This window comes from Ptychodera flava, chromosome 7 (genome assembly GCF_041260155.1).
Source record: "Ptychodera flava strain L36383 chromosome 7, AS_Pfla_20210202, whole genome shotgun sequence".
NCBI lineage: Eukaryota > Metazoa > Hemichordata > Enteropneusta > Ptychoderidae > Ptychodera > Ptychodera flava.
Window position 1 is genome coordinate 17495581 of NC_091934.1, and position 23111 is coordinate 17518691.

The window sequence follows — 23111 nt, forward strand, 5'->3', positions numbered from 1 at the left end:
GCTGAAAGTTGACAGAAATTGCCAAAAGTTGGCGAAGAGACATATTTTACATTTTATTGTTTTGATAATATTATCTATATGAGATGACCAGGGTAAATTAATTTGCATTATTCCGCATTCTTCACTTTCAATGTTATCATCAACAATTTTGACATAAAGTGCAGTGGGAGGCCAAGTGCGACCTTTTTAGTCGAGTCATAACGACCGACAGTAGCAACAGCAACATCATGAAAATTGTCATTTCCAATTTGACGCCAGTTCAACTCGGTTACTCTCCAATGACGAGTACCTGTCGTAGTCGATGCCGTCGTTGTTGAAGAAGAAACTGATATTTGCATCCAGATTATTTTAAGTCAGGTCAGATTCACAACCCAAGTGGACTTTTCACAATTTGAAAATATGTTTGCACCGACCTTCAGGTAACTTGAATCATTATTAACCCTTTGAGCGCCAAAGTCCAAATTTTGTCACCTTTTTTGCTAAAATTTTGATGAAAATCTGTAGCCAATGAAAGGTAATGTCCATTAAATGTTGCATCAAAATCTTTGGCGGGAAAAATTACAGTGCTCAAAGGGTTAAGGCAATACCGAAGGATTCAAAGCGCGCGTTGGTTGCTATCGCTGGCAACGTTCCAACGCGCACTATTGCACGTGTAAAATCTTACCGTTCCGTTGTTTTCTATGGATTTTCGACTCCTGGTATTTTCAAAATGCTTAAAATCTTTCAACTCTCTCAATTGCAAACCAATTAAGCTGATTTTTGTAGGATTATTGAAGTCATAGATGAGAATATAGATACAGTCCAGTCAATCTACGAGATTTTGGCACCTAACCAACCACAAATTGCAACAGAATTTTTTTCTTCAGAATGCATTTAAGAGAGGTACCCAGAACAACATATTAAAAGTGTACTCGAATCCACCTTGGGGAAATATGCCTAATTTGCATAAATCAAATATGGCGGCCAACTATCCGACAAAATAACATAATTGGCCATATATCCATGTTAAACAAGCTATTTCAGTGATTTCAAAGTCTGACACTAGTTACTTGGCTCGGGGAATCATTTTGGAGGTATAATGTTACATATAGGCACTTCACTAATTTTCATAATTCCAATATGGCGGCCAGCATTCCTACAAAAGATATTTTTGGTCATATACCACGTATTAAACCAGCTATTTCAGTGATTTCAAAGTTAAAAGTATATTTGTTTGGCATGGACAAACGATTTTTGAGATGCAATGATTTCCATAGGTACTTCGTTAATTTGCATAAATCCAATATGGTGGTCAACATACCTACAAAGGACATTTTCTGTCATACCACGTATTAACCCTTTGAGCGCCGGTCTATTTTTGTTAACTTTATAAAATGTACCACAGTCATTTTATCAGCTATTTTGCCAACATTTTGATTAAAAAACTGTAGCTGATGAAAAATGATATCCATTTGGTCCAAAATTATGAAAAAAACGTACAGAAAAGTTAACAGAAATTGGTAAAATATTGCATAAAATTTTGGTCAAAAAAGTACAGCAGTCAAAGGGTTAAACAAGCTATTTCTGTGATTTCAAAGTTAAAAGTGTATTTCTTTGGCATAGACAAAAGATTTTCAAGATGCAATGATTTGCATAGGTACTCCCTAATTTGCATAAATCAAATAGGGTGGCCAACATACCTACAAAGGACATTTTCTGTCATATACCACGTATTAACCCTTTGAGCGCCTGTCTATTTTTGTCAACTTTATAAAATGTACTACAGTCATTTTTCTGCTATTTGCCAAAATTTTGATAAAAAACTGTAGCTGATGAAAAATGATATCCATTTGGTCCAAAATTATGAAAAAAAGTACAGAAAAATTCACAGAAATTGGTAAACATATTGTATTAAAATTTTTCTACATATACTCTTGTTTCAAGTGAAGTATTACATTTTACAAAGTAGTTTCTATGGGTTTTCTTGTCATCTTAGACAAGAAATATTCCTTTGGAAAAAAAGTGTGTTGGCAACATGCAGCTCCATCTTATGTCCTTGAACAATTATTTTTAAAATGTGGAAAATATTCTGTAAATTTACTTACAATAACGATCCATTTAAGAATAAAAGTTAATTTGGCTAGGTGTCTATGATACATGAATTTGTTAACATGCTCCATTAATATATTGTATTTGAAAAGAGTGTTAAAGTGAATTTGGTAAAACTACAAAATTATCTGACATCCGAACGAATTAAAATACGTATATGTTGATGAGCTTTTCCTATTGAGATGTAAGAGAGTCATGCAAATTTAATTATTTTGTGATTTTTCTATATATGACAATCGTTAATGATTGTTAGTCATCTAATAATAATCTCTCTCTCTCTTAATATAACAATAGATTCATCTGTGTACGGCATTATTTGTGATTTTTATAGATGTTTTATAGTCTACAGTGTCAAAACATGTAATCTTTAATGTTTACTGTTTTAAAAAAGTCGTGTGCAAAATCCTTAGTTTTTAATTTAGACTGAGCCCCCTTCTTATGGACGAGTGCATCTTTGTACATCCCCCAAGATGATAGGCAAAAATTCATCACATATAACAGCAAAAATACAATAAAAACAAACACAACAAGATAATAAAAATGCTGAAACAAAAAATAGTGTGATCAAAAAAAACAAATGACACAATACAGACAAATTAAAACTTAGCGCTGTTGCCAAACAATGTCAGACTCTTAAAAACTTGATCAACACGCAAAATTGAAAACTGCATGCTTAGCGAAGGTTTAACATTAATTCAAACAACTCATCAGCCCAACAGAATCCAACTGTTACACGATACAAACATGTACATCTGGAAAAATGACACTTGGAAAAACGACTCCTGGTGTACTTGTTTGTATTGTGTAATAGTTGGATTCTGTGTTTGGATTAATTATAAGCCTTTGCTAAAGCATGCAGTATTCAGTTTTTGTGAGTTTGCGTGTCCTTAAAGTTTTTATGAATTTGACATTGTTTGCAATAGTGCTAAGTTTTAATTTGTGCGTATTATGGCATTTTTTTCATGGTCATGTCATTTTTCTGTTTTTTTTAGCTTTGTTGTGTTTATTGTATTTTTGCTGTAATGACTTCTTGCCTATCATCAAGGGGGTCTTATAAAGATGCGCCCATCCATAAGAAAGGGGTTCAATCTAAATTAAAAACTTAAGATGTTGAACACGTCTTTTTTAACAGTAAACATTACAGATTACATTTTTTGACACTGTACAGTGATAAACACCCATACAAATTACAAAAATGCCGTACACAGATGAACCCAATGTTATATTCAGAAAGAGAATATATTATTTAGAAGACTAACAATCATTAACAGTCGTCATATATAGAAAAATCAAAATTTTAAAAATAAATGTCCAAGGACAACAGTTTCTTCTCGATAGATTCCTAGTGCTAAAACCTATATCAAACCCTTATTTATATTAGAAGCTATTAAGAAATGGGCATTAATATGGCAGCCATATTTAATTTATGCAAATTATCAAAGGGCCTTTGTGAAAATTGAACCACTGAAAGTGTTTCGTCATGTACAAGAAAAATATTAAAACTTTAAAATCACTAAAATAGCTTGTTTAATGTGTGGTGTATGACCGACAATGACCTTTGTAGGAGTGTTGGCCACCATTTTGGATTTATGAAAATTAACAAAGTGCCAATGCAAATCATTGCAATTCGAAAATCGTTTGTTCATGCCATAGAAATATACTTTTAACTTTGGAATCACTGAAATTGCTTGTTTAATACATGGTATATGACCAAAATGTATTTTGCAGGAATGTTGGCCGCCATATTGGAATTATGCAAATAAGTGAAGTGCCTATATGAAACATTATACCTCCAAAATGATTCCCCGAGCCAAATTACTGGTGTCAGACGTTGAAATCACTGGAATAGCTTGTTTAACATGTGATATATGGCCAATTATGTTATTTTGTCCGATGGTTGGCCGCTATATTTGATTTATGCAAATTAGGCATATTTCCCCAAGGTGGATTCGAGTAAACTTTTAATATGTTGTTCTGGGTACCTCTCTAAAATGCGTTCTGAAGAAAAAAATTCTGTTGCAATTTGTGGTGGGTCTAACTAACCCTATTTTGACTGGACTAATAAGCTTTCGTTCCTAGAAATTGCGGACCGTTTGTGAGATATCGCCGTAAAACCCTTCAAAATTTAACAAAATGACACAGTAGATATTTTCGTGTTCAAAAATCGTTTGTACTTGAACAGATAATCTAATCCATGCTAGGGGCTCTAAATAGCTATCTCATGTGTTACATTCTGAAATTTTGGAAAGTTTGGTGCAAATTTGTGGGAGCTGAAACGTTTTAAAATAGAGCTGTGAAAATTTGTATATGTGTGACGTGACTGACCAATCGCGCGACAAACCTGCGTCTTTTAGAATTGTATGATTCTGTACATCTTTATTATGCAAAGAAAACTATCAAAACTTTGCAGTTTGATTGATATTGGCAATTACCCTTAGCAACCGTTGCTTAGCAATTTGAATCCTGCGGTATCGCCTTAAAACACACACACACACACACACACACACACACACACACATATACACACACACACACACACACACACACACACCCACACACACACACATATATATATATCCAAGGATGTGCGATCGATAGAAAAGTTCTCCATTCGCATGAATCTTTGTGTAATCTCCATTTGTCAAAGTGTCTGAGAAATGTAGACTGTCGACAGTCGTATGCGCCATTTTTATCGTGGCAGTAACACTGGACACGGCTGAGTTAAGGGCCGAGTTAAGGGCCGATGCAGTTTTAGGCAACGAAACGATGACTCGTCGACTGAAAGACTCTGAAGCCAAACAAATCTAAATTATCTGGCGCCTTTTTCACATCAAAACCAAAATAACTGAAAAAGTTGGCATTCAAGAAGATTCGTTTTGAAAATTATGCGGAAGAGAGATACACACGCATAGAAAACTGTAAAGCAAAATCAATTTGCCATTTTTGACAGTTTTTTCATGCCTTCGGTATTCCCGACTTGCGCCTTCGGTGCTACTATACGCTTACGACCTCAACCCAAACCCCGTATATACGAGAGCCGGACTACATCAATCAAAGCAAGGGCACAAGGGACTGTTGACAGTGTAGAGAAATGCTGATTTAATGTGGAATTTTCCTATATACGGCGTAACTTGCACTTGCAGTCTTAAGCATAACGTATTGAAAGAAACTTACCCAAAAATCCAGAGGATGGTACGTTGGGAGGTATACTATAATTAGTAAACTCCTGGATAACATCCCATCCCCTCCACTGGGACACTGGATTAACGATATATATCGGTCTGTCGGGATAGCTGACTGTCCAATTGACATATCCGACCAAATATTTTCCAAATGTCCTAACCACCTTCAGAGAAAAGTAAAATTATATTAGTCTGTTATTTCTAATATTGTTTTGAGGCTAAAGGATATCAGGAGTTAATTCAATATTTGAAATGAAAAAAATGTTGAAAAATGATATGTACATCATATGCGTCTTTGAATCGGAAACGCAGTGGAGAAATATCGGCAACTACAAGAACTTGACGAAAGTCCCGAGCGACATCGACAGAACGGGTTAGAATTATTTAGAAGACGTTGACACACCAGTTGTCAAGGTTACCTGGAGGACACAGATCGTGAACACCGCACATTAATGTTGAAATTAAAGATTGACACAAAGGAATATGTTCTTTACTTTCTAAGTACCGTTTGAGCCCCCAGGCTGTTTTTGAAGGCATTTGGCCAGAAAACAGCATCGCCAAAAAAGGAGACCTCCTCGGTATAAATGATTTCCATCCGTGATAAATGACAAGGAATTTGCTCCGATGTAGAATTGTAATTTGAGGCGTGCACAGAGTAGATTGTTGTAGACATACTTGCTTACACGCTTTATGATCGATAGATCGTAGAGTTGATGATAGATAGATAGATAGATAGATAGATAGATAGATAGATGCATACATACAGCCATACACATTTATACATACAAACATACATACATACATACATACATACATACATACATACATACATACATACATACATACATACATACATACATACATGCACGCATGCATGATTTGTCTTACTAGTACTTGTCACAAGATATCAAAACTTGGGGAAAACAACAAAAACAATAAAGAAAAAAGACAAGAATCATTGTGTAGGATAATGCAGCAAACGTAGAATCTTATTTCGACTGTGGACCCAAAGAGGTTTTGAAATGCAATTATTGTCCTCGGGCGTTTATTCGGTATTTTTTCGTTTGTGGCAGTTTGAACCACAGAACTGCATTGTGTGCATCTGTAAATATGCCATCCTGTTATTCTCATCCTATTTTCACCTCACGTTTGAAAAGCAAGCTTGTTCTAAACCTCGTGTTTGCCATGGTACAAACCCGATGGTCTTTCGTCGATATAATTAGGGCGTCACACAATTGCGTGCGTCTGTCCTATGCCACCCAATTATGAATTATTGTTTCTGAAGGCATTTGCAGGTCTTGTGGAAAAGAGCTCATTTCCTCCACAGCATCTTTAGCTCTTAATGTAACAAAAACTTGAAGCGCCAAAGACAAAAGGGACTGCAATCGGGAACGTTTCCAAATTTTGTGAAAATGATTGAGGTAAGGGAGATTTCAGTAATTACAGTTGGGGGGGGGTCGGGGGAATTTCGTGAACACCTATACCGTAAAATGTGACCCTCCCTATATCCTCCTGTCTAAAATGTGACCCTCCCCCTTGTCCGACTTTCTAAAACTTGACCCTCTCCCCCCAACCACTGCGGTATTCCCCGGGAATAACTAAAACAGTATCAGCTAATTTACATAACGATTGGTACAATTGTTATGTTAGGGACAAATACAAAGGGAGGGCTGGTGTTTTTGGAGGGACGGTTGCAATTTATCACGCAAGAATTTTTGAAGAGATATGGTATTTCATACATTTTAGGGAGGGTCACCATATTTTGTGCAAGATGTAGCTGATATTGTGCTTCATCCAAAAATATCAAATCTTTATACATGGAGTCTATCAGGCACATTATTGACAATTTATCCCCATAAAACATGCTATATCTGTATTTTATATATGTCTGATAATGTATTTAAATGTACTGTGCTTGAATAGGGAAGTAAAATGAACATTTGTGTACAAGAAATTGATTTGTGAATTTCATCTAAAGAGTTGGTTCACTATCCATGGTGTCTATGATGAAATTATGAATAGTTTTTTCGAATACAAAAATAGATAAATCTTTGCATTTGTGTACTCTTGATTATTGATATTAATTTTCTTGATTAGACTAGAGTGGTTACAAGTCTAAGGTTGTGTAAGAAATATGATTTTGGAATTTCACTGAAATGTTGATTCACTATGCATTGGGGTCTATGATGAAACTATGAATAATGTTTTTTTCAGTACAAAATTAGATAAATCTGTGCATTTATGTATGCTTTATTATTCACATTATTGTTCTCGATTAGACTAGAGTGGTTACAAATCCATGGTTGTGCAAAAAATATGATTTTGGAATTTCACCAAAATGTCGATTCACTATGCATTGGGGTCTATGATGAAACTCTGAATAATTTTTTTTTCAGTACAAAATTAGATAAATCTGTGCATTTATGTATGCTTGATTATTTAGATTATTGTTCTTGATTAGACTAGAGTGGTTACAAGTCTATGGTTGTGTAAGAAATTTGATTTTGGAATTTCACCAAAATGTCAATTCATTGTGCATGACGGTCTATAAGTGTGTGCATATTTTGTTGGTGATTTCCAATTCAGGAAATATCACACGGACAATCAAAGTTTTGACCATAATATCAGCTTCTGTCAAAAGTTACCCTCCCTTAAGATAAGTTTATAAAAAGTGACCCTCCCCCTTGAACTGTTTTCTAAAAAGTGACCCCCCCCCATTCCCCCGGCCCATCCCCCTGTAATTACTGAAGGCTCCCTAATCTGCCTTTCTGGGAGGGTCACGTGATGTCTCTGACGTAGATGGTGAGGTGAAAAATCCGCTCTTGAGCTCGCTTGAAAGATTTTCCATTATCGGTATTTTTTGAGTGATACAGAGCACCATTCATATACTTCAAATGACAGTTGAGATCCCTCAATGTTATGTGGCTGAGAAGTGTAATAGAGAAGCAGAAAAGGAAAATGAGTTAAAAATGACACTCCATGTCAAAAATGGGCGCCATAGAAAGTAATGGTTGTCAACAAGGATTCGTGAGCTCAGATTAGAAAGACTAAAGAAAACATTTGTATGATCTCTGTATCACCTGATAGTCAAAATGGAGTAAAATATGAGAAACGGCTTTCAGAATATTACTAGTATACTGAACGGTGTCGAAGCATAGGGAAAACAGCTAGAACTTCAGCAAACACTAACACGCAGGCGTAGTCGGGCGTATTCTGGGCGAGCCGAGCCTTGCCGAACCCTTTAAATTAGCTGTTAGTTATTTTTTTGTGATATATGCTTCTGTTTTGGTTTATTTTCCCTCTTTTTCCTATTTCAATACTTTCAAAATGGCATATGTAGTATATCGAGCTAGAAGGTTCGATAAGTAATGAAATGTGAATGTCATTTTAAATCATGTTACTACAGTAAACTGAATCATCGAAAACGAACTCATTTTCGCCTTCACGCTGCAATCCGTGAAAAATCTTCAGGCCGTGATAACAGTGACCAACGATGGCGGCATAGTATTTACAGATGAACTCTGGCTTCCATTGAGATGAGCCTCTCCAAAACTTGGAAAGAGATGTCCCATGATTTAAATTAGACGAACATATTTTAAATCATTAACTTTGGAATAATCTTGAAATTGTCATTGGCGGTGAGACAGTTTTCTACAAGGTTTTAACGAGGCTGACTTTCTCTATGTTGACGACTTATTTGACAGACCTGTAAATTTCTTGATTTGGATGTAGTTATAGATAAGGATCAATATGTTTTTTGTATGCTTTGCCAAACGATTTGAATGCTAGCATTGAAATGATAAAAGTTAATGAAGGATACCGAGAAAAAGGTAATACCGATACTGTTCAATGATCTATATATTTCCTTGACTAGGCTTGGCGTAAACGAATGTAGAATAAAGAGATAGCTCATTTTCAAATCTTCTAATCTTTTATTATTAGATGCTGAAAGCTGTATTTACCTCTGTAGATATGAAAAAATTCTATTTTCACAAAGTTAGAAAAGGGGTATCCATAAGATTGAACTACCTATAGCAAATAGTTCTTAAGAAGACAAGGATCATGTCAGTAATTGGAGAGATTTCTTAGGAGGTTTTAAGCCTTCCACCACCATGGTTTAGCCCAAACCCATTGTTAGGAATGGTGATTGTGGACCTTTACACAGGGAATCGGGGGTGAACAGGTTAAATGTGTCTAAAGGGCTTGAAGAAATCATTTGCCAGAACCATTTTTCCTTTGTAGTAACTCATGGTTGCATACATTTGCAACGAATCGGATTTCCTTTGCCATTTTCCAGCAAAACAAATTTTCAACAACGTGTATGTATGACAGGATTAGTCATTGTAATGACGCTTTTTGACAAAAAATAAAGTATTTAAAAAAGATGTTAGAATAAAAAATGTGCGCTATTCAGATTCAGTTTTAAGTTCACCATAATTGTGTGACGTGGGAACAAGAGGGAAAGTTTTGATTCAATGAACGTTTACGAACCAAATGTTACAATATGCGTACATGTATTTGTCGTGTTTCGAATTTCAAGGTTTTATTGACAGGTTTATTTACAAAACCAATCATATAATCTACACCATCGCAAAGTAACAAATTTCAAGGGCGGGCGACAACATTTGAACTATGTGAGTTGTTGACAAAGTGGATCCGAAATTAGACTAAGTATCGGCAATTGAGCCTTGGCCTGATAGGAAGGAAAGAAATAACGTAAATAGAGGTATGCATGATGACACTGCAGATTTTTTCACAGAATACTGCCGTGCTGACAAGGGATTAGTGTTTGGCGAATTGGACCAGCCGCAGGTAACCCAATGCGTCACGCACGTAGCCCGAGTCTGCACATTGCTGTTTTTTGTAAAACTCTTGTACTCGGGAAATCACGGGAGACTTTGTGTGCACTTTCAAAGACAAATCTCATCACATCTCGTCGTGTTTGCAAGAAGATGGATGCGCTTGACGACTTATTGTTAAAGTGCTATGAAATGATCTGTAAACAGCTACTCGTCCACGCAAGCAGCAAAACAGCAAAGTATTGTCAACATGTGAGTGTCCGAATTATCTGTCCAATCTTTAGAGAGTCCGTGAAACGCCCTGTCTGCTTGACTCTCTTTACACCAGTTTTAAAAAGACGACGGAAATGTATTTACCTAGCAGTTTTAACAATAGACATTTGGAGGTCTCGCTTTCACTTTCTACCCTTTTAAGTACAAACGTTTACGAAACCGGCATAATCCGCCATTTAAAAGGGGCGGGCGGGCGCGATATAAAAGACGGTGGCCACGCTCACGTTCTTTATGCAAAATGCCCCTGACCAAGCAACATAAGGAGAATGCCAAAAATGTAGCTTTTTGAGTTACATAAACTAGTATGGACATCATTGCAAATACACCAACGACCGATGATGGCTCTTAATTTTAAACCTGATATACCTTTAAGTTATTTTTCGACGATTTAGTTTGAAAAGTGAATACACAATTTGGCTACTAATTCTGAAAAGCATGTGGTATGATAAGATCGAGTCAATCTCTCCTAACATCGGGAAATGCAACTGCTTGATTCAAATGAAATTATCACCAGGTCTAAATCTACCAAAATCTACAGCAAACGTAGAGGCATATACGATGAACTGTGGGAAAGAGAAATCTTAGACACCTCTTTTTTAATTAGAAAACGAGTTTTAAAGTTAATATCTAACAGGTAGACATCAGATTCACAAGCTTTGCTCATTTTGTCCTTATTTAAAGGCTCCATAAGCTGTATCTTTTAGCTATTTTTTCAGAACTTTTGTTTTGTGGTTTCCCTACACTTTTTGTATTGAATCCCTAAAGTGTAATTTAATGCCAAGTATTTAGCATATCAACACAACCTATACGAGTATAATCTACATTGTTATACTTGAAAATAGTATTCAAGTTCGGACTAGAATTCATTTGTAAACAATAAACAATGATCACTACACACATACAAGCTGTGTTGACAAAATGAATACTCGAAATTTCAGCATGACAAACGGATTAGGGTCAGACACGGTAGTTGATATAGAGGAGCAGAATACTGAAAAAAATTGCCACAAGTTACAGCTTATGTCTCTTTAAAAGGAGTTAAACATTTCCAGTTAAAACATTTGTAAATTTGTTTGAGTATAACACAGTTAATTGTTCATTTATTCTTTGATACCTTTTACGAAGGATTAATTTAAAAACAGTATTTTGGTCCTATCATGCAGTTTACAAATCTTATTCTCTACATTTCTAGTCATTTTTTAAAGTACATCACGAAGTCAATGTCAACAAATACGACTGAAGACTTGATTAAAGTAATTACACACCCAATGAATATAACAAATCATACATATGTACTGAGATATGAATAGCAGATTAATATTCTTTTCTTCATCATGAAATATCTGATCAGATGACGTACAACATGACATTGACATTAACCAGTTCTGTTTCTTGTAAAATTAGAGACAAAATGTTAAACTTTAATAGACAAAATATCTACATGTATTAATAAAGTGTTACCACTTTATTGATTTCAATCTCTCTTGTATACTTGACAAACATTCTCACGTATATTCTAACACTGGCAGCATCGCATTTATAACACAGTGCAGTCGGATAGCGCAGCAGCAGAATCAAGTACACATTCGTGTATGGTCAATCTGTATGCACAGTCACTTCATATAGATACACATTCACAATTCCGCCGTATGCGGCAGCTCCAAAGACAATATAATTCTGTTTTCAAAGATTCTTTTTCAAAAATGCCGCCGTAGGCGGCAGCTCCATAGACCACTGAATAGTGGCTGGTCTACCAACCAAGGGTGCATCACAGCGAATTTTTTGCAGCCTTCTAAGAAGCATTTTTCCCCTTCCCTTCTGCAGAGAATTTTTTTACCAGGATTTAGCCCACAACAATTTTTTTCGAAAACCCTTCAGCCCCTCCCCCTAAATCAAATGGGCCACCCCTAAGGAGACTGCCAATGTTGCAACGAATACTACGGCACAGACTACAAGCTGAAACTATAACTTGCAACTTCCGTGTACTAGACATGCCCCATGTCTTTGGGTTTAATTATGTTGTAATAAAATAAATATATTTCAGCAAAATTTGTTTTGATGTAATGTTACGCGCGTAGTGTGATCGGTTAATGGCAGTGTGATCTTGACAAACCATGGATATGCAAAATTAGTACATCCATGGACAAACCTACACGAAGTCAAAAACCTTCGATCACGTGACCTGGCCAAAACCACATCCGGACCGTAGGTTTAAAAAAGCAATAGGAGAGACGGAATGACTGAATAAGTTTACAATCTTTATTGAAATGACTAGTGGGCTAGTCTAGCCATGCACATTCGACACTGACTAAATTTGTCCGCGTATCAAGCAGCAGCTAGTCTCCGATGTTGTGCGTGCGGCTATATTTACTAACAAACCAGAAATCGTGAACAGCGCTGTTGTGAACAGCGCTATTAGCATAACAATCGCGCCTGAAAAGTTTCAGACGCAATTGTAATGCTTATTAATCGATCCTTACTGTGAGTCGAGACACACACAAAGAAAAAACAAAAACACTTTGACTATGGTTCAGACGAGGACGTTTGGATTAGTATATGAGAAAGACGGCTATCTTTTGTTGGTGTGATTCGGCCCGAAAATCCTTCTTACGTTTATTCGGACAGTTAGTGGTTTATTGAAACTTGTACTCTTCGACCATTCGTAAGGTTTACTGACACTACGGTCACTTTGTGGAGTGACCGTGCTTACACTTACTAGTGTACTGTAATACCAAAAGAATGAAACAGCGCAAACCAACAGAGGCTATAGTCATTTCAATCGATCAGTCTTCATTGTACGCGACACATACGAACACACAGTGCGGAATTGTACACTAAGACATCCGTGCAATACAAAAAACAGGCGATAGCAATGTTGGTTTGGGCTACTGCATAGCTCAGCATAAATCTGTACTCTTCAAGAAGACAGCAAGATTTAAGCAATTTAATTCATAACCCTTTTCTCCTTTCTTTTTGTGAGATACTCGAAGAATTGATATAGATCAATGTCACTTCCTTGAAGTGGCACGGGTCTTTCAAAAGTGTATTTCTTTCCAAAAAAGTGTAACCCGTCATCTATTTCATTACTATCACACCTTGAACAAATTTCTTCATTCGAAGGTAATCTAGGTTTTCTTTTCCGACCCAATTCAATCTCAAGATTACGACCACTCGAGCTAATCTTTGATATACATCTACGGGAAGTTTGATACATTTCAAAATAAATGAGTTTTCAAATAATATAAGCAAGTACTTTGTCATTACAAATTTGTTACAAGGGCAATGTAAATCACTTAATGATTCGATGGTTGGAGGTTAACTGTCACAAACAATTAAACTGGACAAAAAGAAGATCATAAACGAAGGAGTGTTTCATGTTTGTTTTCTTGACCTCCTCCAAACAGCTGTGCGCGCAGACTAGCCCTGCCTTTTACTTTGGTCTGAATACGGCCACTCTACACCAAGTTACGGCAGCCTGAACATGACAATTACGGTGTTCAATTTTCTGAGCATTAGTTCACGTGTAACGGACAGCCATGCCGATATTACTCTTTTGTAGTGAACACAATCTTTGCACTGTTTCTCCCTCACCTTTGGCAATAGTCATTATTAGTTTTCGGAGCCACCCGAAACAACTGCTCATTTGACTGTGAAAGGGCTGCGGCCAAGAAAGTGCAGGACCAGTTGCAGCCAATTCGTCTTTCCAATGCTACATGCAGTAACGGCCCCATACCTTGATTGATTGATTGATTGATTGATTGATTGATTGAGAGAGAGAGAGAGAGAGAGAGAGAGAGAGAGAGAGAGAGAGAGAGAGAGAGAGAGAGAGAGAGAGAGAGAGAGAGAGAGAGAGCTCTGTTTGTTTGAACTTACTGTCGCTAAATTGCCGTTGTAGGATGATTTTCCACCCTTCCATGACACAAGTATAGTATCTCTGGACATATCAGTTTTTGCAAATTCCTCTGCCCAACCATCGGATTCAAGATAACGGTTGTTCAGGAGTCGTACTGTAGTTTTTGTTCCAACGTCCTTCTCGAAATTTTTCGTCGGAGCCGAATTAAACCTCAGAACAGCGTCGTGTGCATCTATAAACATGAGAAGCAAAGTAAAATGGTCTGTATTGAAAAAGTGTTCCATGGGCGTTTCATTTTGCAATTGTGTAGATTGTGAAGAGAAACATACATCTCACCATGACATTGGCAATGATTTTAAAATAATGTTCTTGCTAACATTCCATGGTATTTCGTGCAGTGCCACTGTTTACACGAAGGAGCTGATCAGCTGATGTTGTATGATGGTGTTGTCTGCCTGCCTGCCTGCCTGCCTGCCCATGACCCTCTGTCTGGCGGCTTCATTTGCCAAAAATTGCCGGCACAGCACAGACACAGTCGAAGTTATTCAGTATGAAGAATGAGAAAGAGTGTGGTCATCGTGCTGCCCTAACCAGCACTTGTAAAGATCTCGACAATTTACTGTCCTGGATGTTGAAATTTCTGCGATCTCTCCCTTTTTATATTTGGAATTTTTCGTTGAAAGCACTGTTCTGATAGCTTCAGATGTTGGCTTGTAGTCTTCTCTATGAATGACAATTCCGGTTTTGTTTCTTATTCTCTTTCCATATTTGCCTGGAGCTTTAAAAGCTTGGTAGATGGCTCTTCTCGGGGAGATGTGTAGAAATGATGGCAACTTTGTAAATGTAAATGTTTTAAATGTAACCGGGATCCTGTAATGTTCACGGTCATGTAGCACCCTCCGGTACCTCTTGGGTTTTTAACCCCACCCTGGGCAACAAAAGATGAAACACCAAGTTTCGGGAAGTGATTTGTGAAAGACTGTGTTTTTGTGTTTTGCAAAAATAGCAGTGACATTTAGCCTCATTGAGGCGAGCTCGACCATCTTAAAAGGAAATTCAACTTTCTATGAGTCAGAGTGAATTATGAGCATTATGACCTGTAATTTGAAGGTATTTGATCATAGTCAGCAGGTTTTGCCAATTATTAACAGACGTACTTCACACTTTCTTTGTCTTTCTAAAGCATGGGTCGATAAGACCTCTGTTTTTGCCATTGTCTACCGTATACTATCGGTCCGCAAGCTTTGTGTGATGCACTCTGGAAATATACACCTTTCACCATAAAATCGCTTTGGTTCTGGTGTTTTTATCACCTGTTTGTTCATTTAATTTTCCAGCGCGAAATATTTACATGTATTACAAAGGTGGCAGGTAATATTATCCGTTTGTAACGCATTGTTTAAAATCTTTCGCAATATACTCTGAATTGATATGTAAATAGTCCGAGAACCAGGGATTAAGTGAAATTGAGAGCCATGGCGATCCAAAAGCGATACGTCCCTGTATATGTAAGTAAAGTAAAGTAAAGTAAGCCTTTATTGAAATCGTATCCCAGTTGGGATCTTGATCATAAAGTACAATAAAGGTTTTGCAAAAACAACAATGAAAGAGTATATATATATATATATATATATATATATATATATATATATATATATATATATATATATATATATATATATATATATATAAATATCTATACATGAGGTCAACATATTAAAGGTTCATAAATAGTTTACTTTGTCTTTTTCATTTTGTCTTGTCTGAGTTTAAAACATGTATGTATTTTCCCAGTTCACATAGTGATGCTTTATCTGTCCTTGAAAAGATGCTTACAAGGTCTTGTGTGCCTCTGAATGCGTTTTTACAAATGTTTAGTTTACTAAAAAAATCATGTCTAATGTCTGTGTAGCCTTTGCAATGAAAAAGAAAATGTATCTCATCTTCTACTTGTTTTTTTTGGCAAATTGGGCATGCTCTGTCTATGACATCAAGGTTTCTATATCTACCTGTTTCTATGTGTAGTATGTGTGCACTAATGCGTAACTTGCACAGGGCTGATCTGTGATCTGGGTTTTTTATAACATGAAGGTAGCTTTCGAGAGAGAAATCTTTTTTCAACTCTCTGTATGTGCGAAGTTTATTTTTATGGTGCCCTTTTCTGGTATTATCATGAATCAATTCAAATGCACATTTTTCAAATAGCTGTTAAACTTTTACATTGAAATTAGTTTTAAACTGTTTGTCATTTTCTATCTTTACATTCATGGCATCTCCAATATTTACGAGCAGCAACGATTGTTTAATTCCTGACACCCAATTATCTGTATCATGCATTGTTCAGTTGACAACCCAGATCATAAGCCTCACGAGTCAGTGTTGTATCTGCTTTCTTACTTATTTTTAACCAATATTTGACCATTTGTGTTATGCTTGAAACAATTAGAGGATATCTACCCAGTTCCATTAAACATGCTATGTTGGATGCTTTGTTATTCACTTTAAGTATGTGCTTGCAAAATTTAATGTGCAACTTTTCAATTGTGTTTGTAAAGTTTGTGAGTATCGTTTTTGCATTTGTGCATATGTCCGCAGTCCATACTTCTGTACAGTATAGCAGAATAGGTTTTATCATGGCATCAAACATTTGTAAATGGACCTTAATTGGAATATTTGATTCTGCAAAGAGTAACTGTCTCAATTTAAAACATGCCTTCATAGCTCTGTTTTTCAAATCAATTTGTGCTCTGTTTAGTTTTCCTGTAATATTTAACTTTATGCCAAGGTAAGTATATGTTGACACATTTTCCAACTCATTACCATGTATAGTAAATTTAAATTTGTTGAAAATTTTCCCCGATTTGTTGAAAACCATGATTTTTGATTTGAGAATGTTTATGCCTAAATGCCATTTTTCACAATAATGCCCTATTGAATTTATAGCATTCTGTAGCCCCGTAGGTGTCTCAGATAGTAGAAGTAAGTTATCGGCATAAAGTAGACATGATAAAGTACTCCGTAATAAAGTTGGTGGGTCATTGGTGACACAATTAAGCGAATCTTTTATGTCATTAATGTATAGGTTAAAAAGTGATGTTTCCCTGTGATACCATACTTTATTAATTTGTGTAGAAGCCCCACATGCCAAATTGAATCAAAGGCTTTTTGAAAGTCTATGAAACAGCCAAAAATATATTTCCCCTTACTCAGCTACTTTGTAAGTAATTGTTTGAAAACAAATATATGATCACATGTACTAAACTCTGGCATAAAGCCAATTTGTTCCCTAATTATAAGGTTTTCATTTTTAATATGAGTAATTAGTCTTTGTTTTAAAACTGAAGTAAAAAGTTTTCTAATTGTACTTAGCAATGTTATCCCTCTGTAATTTCTCGGGTCATTTTTGTCTCCTTTTTTATATATCGGTACAATAATGCCTGTATTCCATGCATCAGGAAAGTGACCGCTAGCTAAGATTATGTTGAAAAGAGTTTTGATTTGTTTAATTAATACATGTCTACTTGCTTTTATCATTTCATTTGTTATTTTATCCATACCTGGGGCTGTCCTGTTCTTTAAAGTACTATAGGCTTTTTGAATTTCTAATTCAGAGATGGGTTTGTCCAAAGCTGAGATCTGTGTTCCCTGCCTCTGTTGATCTATCATGACATTCTCATCTATTAATGGCAAATCTACCTTTGTATTACACTGTAAGTGCCTTAAGGGACTGGTCAGTTTCTTCGGCCTGGGGGGGGGGGGGGGGGGTGGATTTATTTTTTGCTGACGTCAAAAAGTGGCTGACCCCCCTATTCCAAATTTTGAAAACAGGGTGACCCCCCTGTCCCAAATTTCAAAAACAGGGTGACCCCCCCGCACACGACAACTGTAAAACAAAAGGTGGACATAAATTATATATATATATATATATATATATATATATATATATATATATATTATATATATATATTATATTTTAACAGTCATTCTGTGTTTTAATGAAATTGTTGACATGTCAGTTGTAACATAGAAATTTCAAAGTGTCAATCTTATAGTTTGAATACAGTACATTTTGAATGAGCTGTGAATGTATTTCACACATTCTATGCTTAACCAGATGTCCTGAACAGAAATGGATGTCAATCATTAATATCAAAGAGGAAAAAGCAGTAAATCAAAAATTTTGATGGGTGTTAAGACTTGCCAGCCATCCAATTAAATTACCTGAGGAGCCATAGAGAGGCATTTTAGCCAAATCTGATGTGTGCAGTGTCTGAGATGACCTTTACTTGTAACATTGAATCCATAAAAGCACAGCTAATAATGACAAAAACTGCCTTTTTTAACTGTCATTTTGGTCATAAAAAGCATCATTCTACAGAAAACCTGAGACACAAAGGAAAACAGTTGCATCAATGAGAACGAAAGATATCTTCTAAAATAAGTCACTGTATCAAATATACATTGTGAAATATAAGTGCATGTTGCTTTCTCATACTGAATTCTCATAGAGAGAACAGAAAAGTATCAGGAATTTGTCATGCTTTTCATATGAAATGCAGATTTCATAATGGTACACTTTCACTTAGCAAACATCAAGATATCTCTGGCATATATCTCTGATTTATTAAAGTATGGCGCCCGAAGGTGCGGAGTGAAATATGAAACATCCTGATATCTCTGATATATATGTCTTGTACATTAAAGTCATGCAGAGGAAGGGCGTGCTGAAAAATGTCTGATATATTAAAGTAATGCGCTCAAAGAGCACGCTGAAAAATATTGAACATACAGATATCTCTGATGTATGTATGCTTGATATGTTAAAGTTGGGCGTGCTGAAAAATATGTCTGATTATTAAAGTTATGCGCCCGAAGGGCGCGCCGAAAAACGCAACTAAATGATGAAATTTGTGGCTGACACGATGCATTTTAGGTAATGATGAGCCTGTGTCGAAATTCAAAAACACACTGACCCCCCCTATTGGGTATTTCAAAAACATGGTGACCCCCCCTATCACCAAAGTCAAAAACAGGGTGACCCCCCCATGAATCCACCGCCCCCCCAGGCTGAAGAAACTGACCAGTCCCTAAAATGACTGTACCACCTTTCTTTTTCAATTTGTGTGTTCACTGCTATTAGTTTGTGAATCTGATTTCAACTCATGTATATCTGTTTATGTAGCTAGCAATCCATTTCTTAAATAAAGACTGCAAATTGTTTTACCTGCACCATCCCACCATTCTATTTATTTTGGCATGAAGGTTGATGTTTATGTTACGTAACTTGGTGTTTCATCTTTTGTTGACCTGGGTGGGTCACAGTTCGATTACACGTCCGGTATTGAGACATTCAGACAAATGTACGTCCGGGATCTGCTGGATTCAGGCATGCAGACCGGGATTGAAACACGCAGACAATTGTTTTCGGTTGATGAGAACGTCTTTATAATAACACACATTATCACGTGCACGAGCCAAGTTTGTCCTCTCTGAACAGAAAATAGTCTTGTCGTTCTATACGTCACGACAACTCGCGTATCAACGACGCTATCGAGTGCCCATAACTCGGAAGAATAATTTAAAGAAATCTTTTATACCAAGTGCAATAAGCATACTAAATTCCAGTCTGTAATTTGTAAGCTTCCACCCTTTTTAGATTACACATTACATGATGTCTTTATTTTTATAAGTCTGTATCAATTTTAACGTTTACGTTTGTAAGCTTTTATTGTGTTTTCTATGTGATTCTATTTGTGTGTCTTATTGTATATATGTAGGTGAAGCGAAAGAAAAATTTCCGCTAAAGGACAATAAAGTATAATCTAATCTAATCTAATCTAATCTAATCTAATCTAATATGTCATCAAGTTTGGTGCGTCATCACTCGTCTTCTACTCTTGGTGACACGAAGAAAAGTAGTAGGGAATGATGCCTCTCTCTCTGTCTCTCTGTCTTTGTCTCTCTGTCTCTGTCTCTCTGTCTTTGTCTCTCTCTGTCTCTGTCTCTCTGTCTTTGTCTCTCTCTGTCTCTGTCTCTCTCTAGTTTGTTATCATCTGAATACATGTACTTTGATGAAAAGTGGGGAGAGATTGAATTCGCCCTGCAAATTTCTGTTTTTTTTCGACGACGATTGATCCATAACTCACCCTTCGACTTCATTCAGATTAGGAAGGCTGGTTTTCCCCGCAGATTGTTGAGAATCAATTGCCCATTCTAGTTAACCTTGTGCAAAAGACACAAACCTAAAAAACGAGTAGATACTGGCATTCTACTTTATCATGTCATTGCTGTAGCTTAAGTGTAGAATTAACTGCCGACCTCTATACTGAATACGAATCTCTTCAAATGTGACCTTACCTATTTCGATGCCGCGACTGGAATTCAGAACAGCAGGCGAGCTTCCCACTATGGCGCAAGTACCATACCTGGGAACTTTATCCAGAAATGGCTTCTCGCCGAAGTACTTTCCCAGGCCGATTTCCCGTAATGGGCTGGTATTGCTATCCAGAATCTTGATGTATGCTTTAGTTTGCATGGTACACAAAACAGTCTTGGAGCTTGCGTTTACGTGTCTGTCAGAGCGGGCGATTTTTTGAAGACTCGAACCGACAGTGAATGACTTGTTAAACATGCCGTCGTATTGGTCGAGGTATGAGTTGAAAATAGGATTTTTCTTGTACATATCCGAAGGTCTTTTGATCATAGGTAGATGGGCTGTCACTACATCTCTCTCTGCTTCCCCCTCGGATGGACCTGCCGATGGGTGCGTAGATTTCATGAACAAACTAAGATTTCGATAGTTCCAGTAAACAGCAAATATCATAATGAAGCCAATACAAGCAACGAAGATGCATCTCTTAATTTTTTTCGTCGAGGCCATGGTTGTTATACGAACCGGACAGTACAGACGTTGACTGTCTCTCTTTCAGGTACCGAGAGAAATGAAAGTTTGACTGCAAGTGCTCAGGCGTTCTCTTTGCATTACGTAACGCGTAAAAGTGTTCAAGGCCGGAGCGAGGTTCATAGACGCCTGACTCACGTCACCACACATCATGCACATACAAGAACACGGAGGAAGGATGGACAATCGCGTATACATTACGTTCACGTTTTTGTACGTCGCACACAAGTTGTGCAGGTAACATTGTATATAAAAAGAACCGATTCATTTGAGTCTCTGGATAGAACACACAAGAGAAGTATTACATTACTTACTGCCTGTAAAGTATGGAGTTGATTGTAGAGACTGAAGTAATTTGGAGAGGACTATGACTATGAAGACAGTCAATTCAATCTAAGCCACAAAAGGGTCAACCTTGGACTAAATGTAACAGAAATTATTCTTCACCATGCATTTAGGGAAGGTCCTACAAATAATATATTAAAGTATAATAAAATCTAAGGAATGTAACAGTGCCTAATTTACATAAATGTAAAGGGGGCTTATGGGTACATATTTGTCGTTGATAGAAGGTTTCTTCTTAAAATATGTGGCTAAACAAGATATTTGATGCAGGTTTTTGGCTTGTTGCTTTGTTCTTGCGCTTGGCATGTTGGTGAAAATATTTTGTCGTCATAGAAGTATTCCTCATTTGCATAAATCCAATATGGCCGCCACAACACTTCACTTTTCTTTTTATTTCCCCAATTAATAACTATTTTTAAGCTACTACTGAGTGCAAAAGAATAATTTTTTTTCAAACTGTATTTTGAGAGGTCCTAGAACGACATACTATACGTTTAGTACAACCTAGAAATTAAAACTGCCAAACTTGAATGAATGTAAAAGGCGCTGTGAGTACAAAACTGGTGCTGATAGAATGGTTCTACCTAAAATATATGGCTAAACATGATATTTTATGCAGGTTTTTGGCTTATTTATCTTGTTTTTGGTCAAGGCAATGTTGATAAAAATATGTTGTCGTCATGCAAATATTCTCCATTTGCGTAACTACAATATGGCTGCCAGAACACTTCACATTTCTTTGCATTTTCCCAATTAATAACTATTTTTAAGCTACTACTAAGAGCAATAGAATAATTTTTTCACTTTGTATTTTAGAGACGTCCGTAAAGTACATACTCCAAGTTTAGTACAATGTAGAAATTAAAAAAGTGCCTAATTTGCTTAAATGAAAAAGGGAAGCTTGTGAGTACAAAATTGTCGCTGATAGAATGTTTCTTCTTAAAACATTTAGCTAAACATGAAATTTTCTGCAGGTTTTGGGCTCATTTGTCTTATTTAAGGTCTAAGCAGTTTTGGCGAAAATATTTTGTCGTCACTTGTCGTCATACAATTATTCCTCATTTGCATAAACCCGATATGGCCGCCACAATACATTCACTGATAAAAGAATTATGCATATGGAATTAAGGAAAACGTGACATTTTGTTTAAGTAAAGTATTTCTTTATCTTATTTTTTGTCCAGGCAATATTTTTGAATATATTTCACCACCTTAGAAATATTCCTTATTTGCATAAATCGAATATGGCTGCAACTGTGTTTCACCTTTCTCTGCATTTCACTAAAACAAATCTATTTAATCTACAAAGAGAGGTGTTTATGTTTCTACTCTGTATTTTAGGAGGGTCCCAAAATGACAAACAAAAAGTCTAATAAACTCTAAGAGTAAGAGGTGAGACAGTGCATAATTTGCATAAATGTAAATATTTGTAATGGGAACAAAATCGTCGCTGTTGAAAGGTTTCTTTAAAATAAGATTTCTAATTTACATAACTCCAATGTACCCTCCAATCATGTCACTTCTCCCTTTCTTTGACCAATAAATAACTACATATACCGTTCGAAAAACCGAGAGCATTAGAACTATTTCTTCATCGTATATTTTAGCAGGGCCAAGGAAATGACATACTTAAATTTTAATGAAGTTGTGCATAAGAGACCTAATTTACG

The 23111-nt window shown here is 36.3% G+C and overlaps 1 protein-coding gene across 1 annotated transcript in view; it reads right to left on the minus strand.

Annotated features, from left to right (window-relative positions):
- Window positions 1-21269, minus strand: part of LOC139136903 (beta-galactoside alpha-2,6-sialyltransferase 2-like) — a 23383-nt gene extending 2114 nt beyond the window's left edge. The window contains exons 1-3 of the mRNA XM_070704750.1: window positions 20553-21269; window positions 14216-14427; window positions 5263-5434 (exon numbers count right to left, since the gene is read on the minus strand). Of these exons, the coding sequence (XP_070560851.1) occupies window positions 5263-5434; window positions 14216-14427; window positions 20553-21075 (907 nt within the window). The 5' untranslated portion in view covers window positions 21076-21269. The remainder of the gene's footprint in view (window positions 1-5262; window positions 5435-14215; window positions 14428-20552) is intronic.
- Between the last annotated feature and the right edge of the window lie 1842 nt (window positions 21270-23111).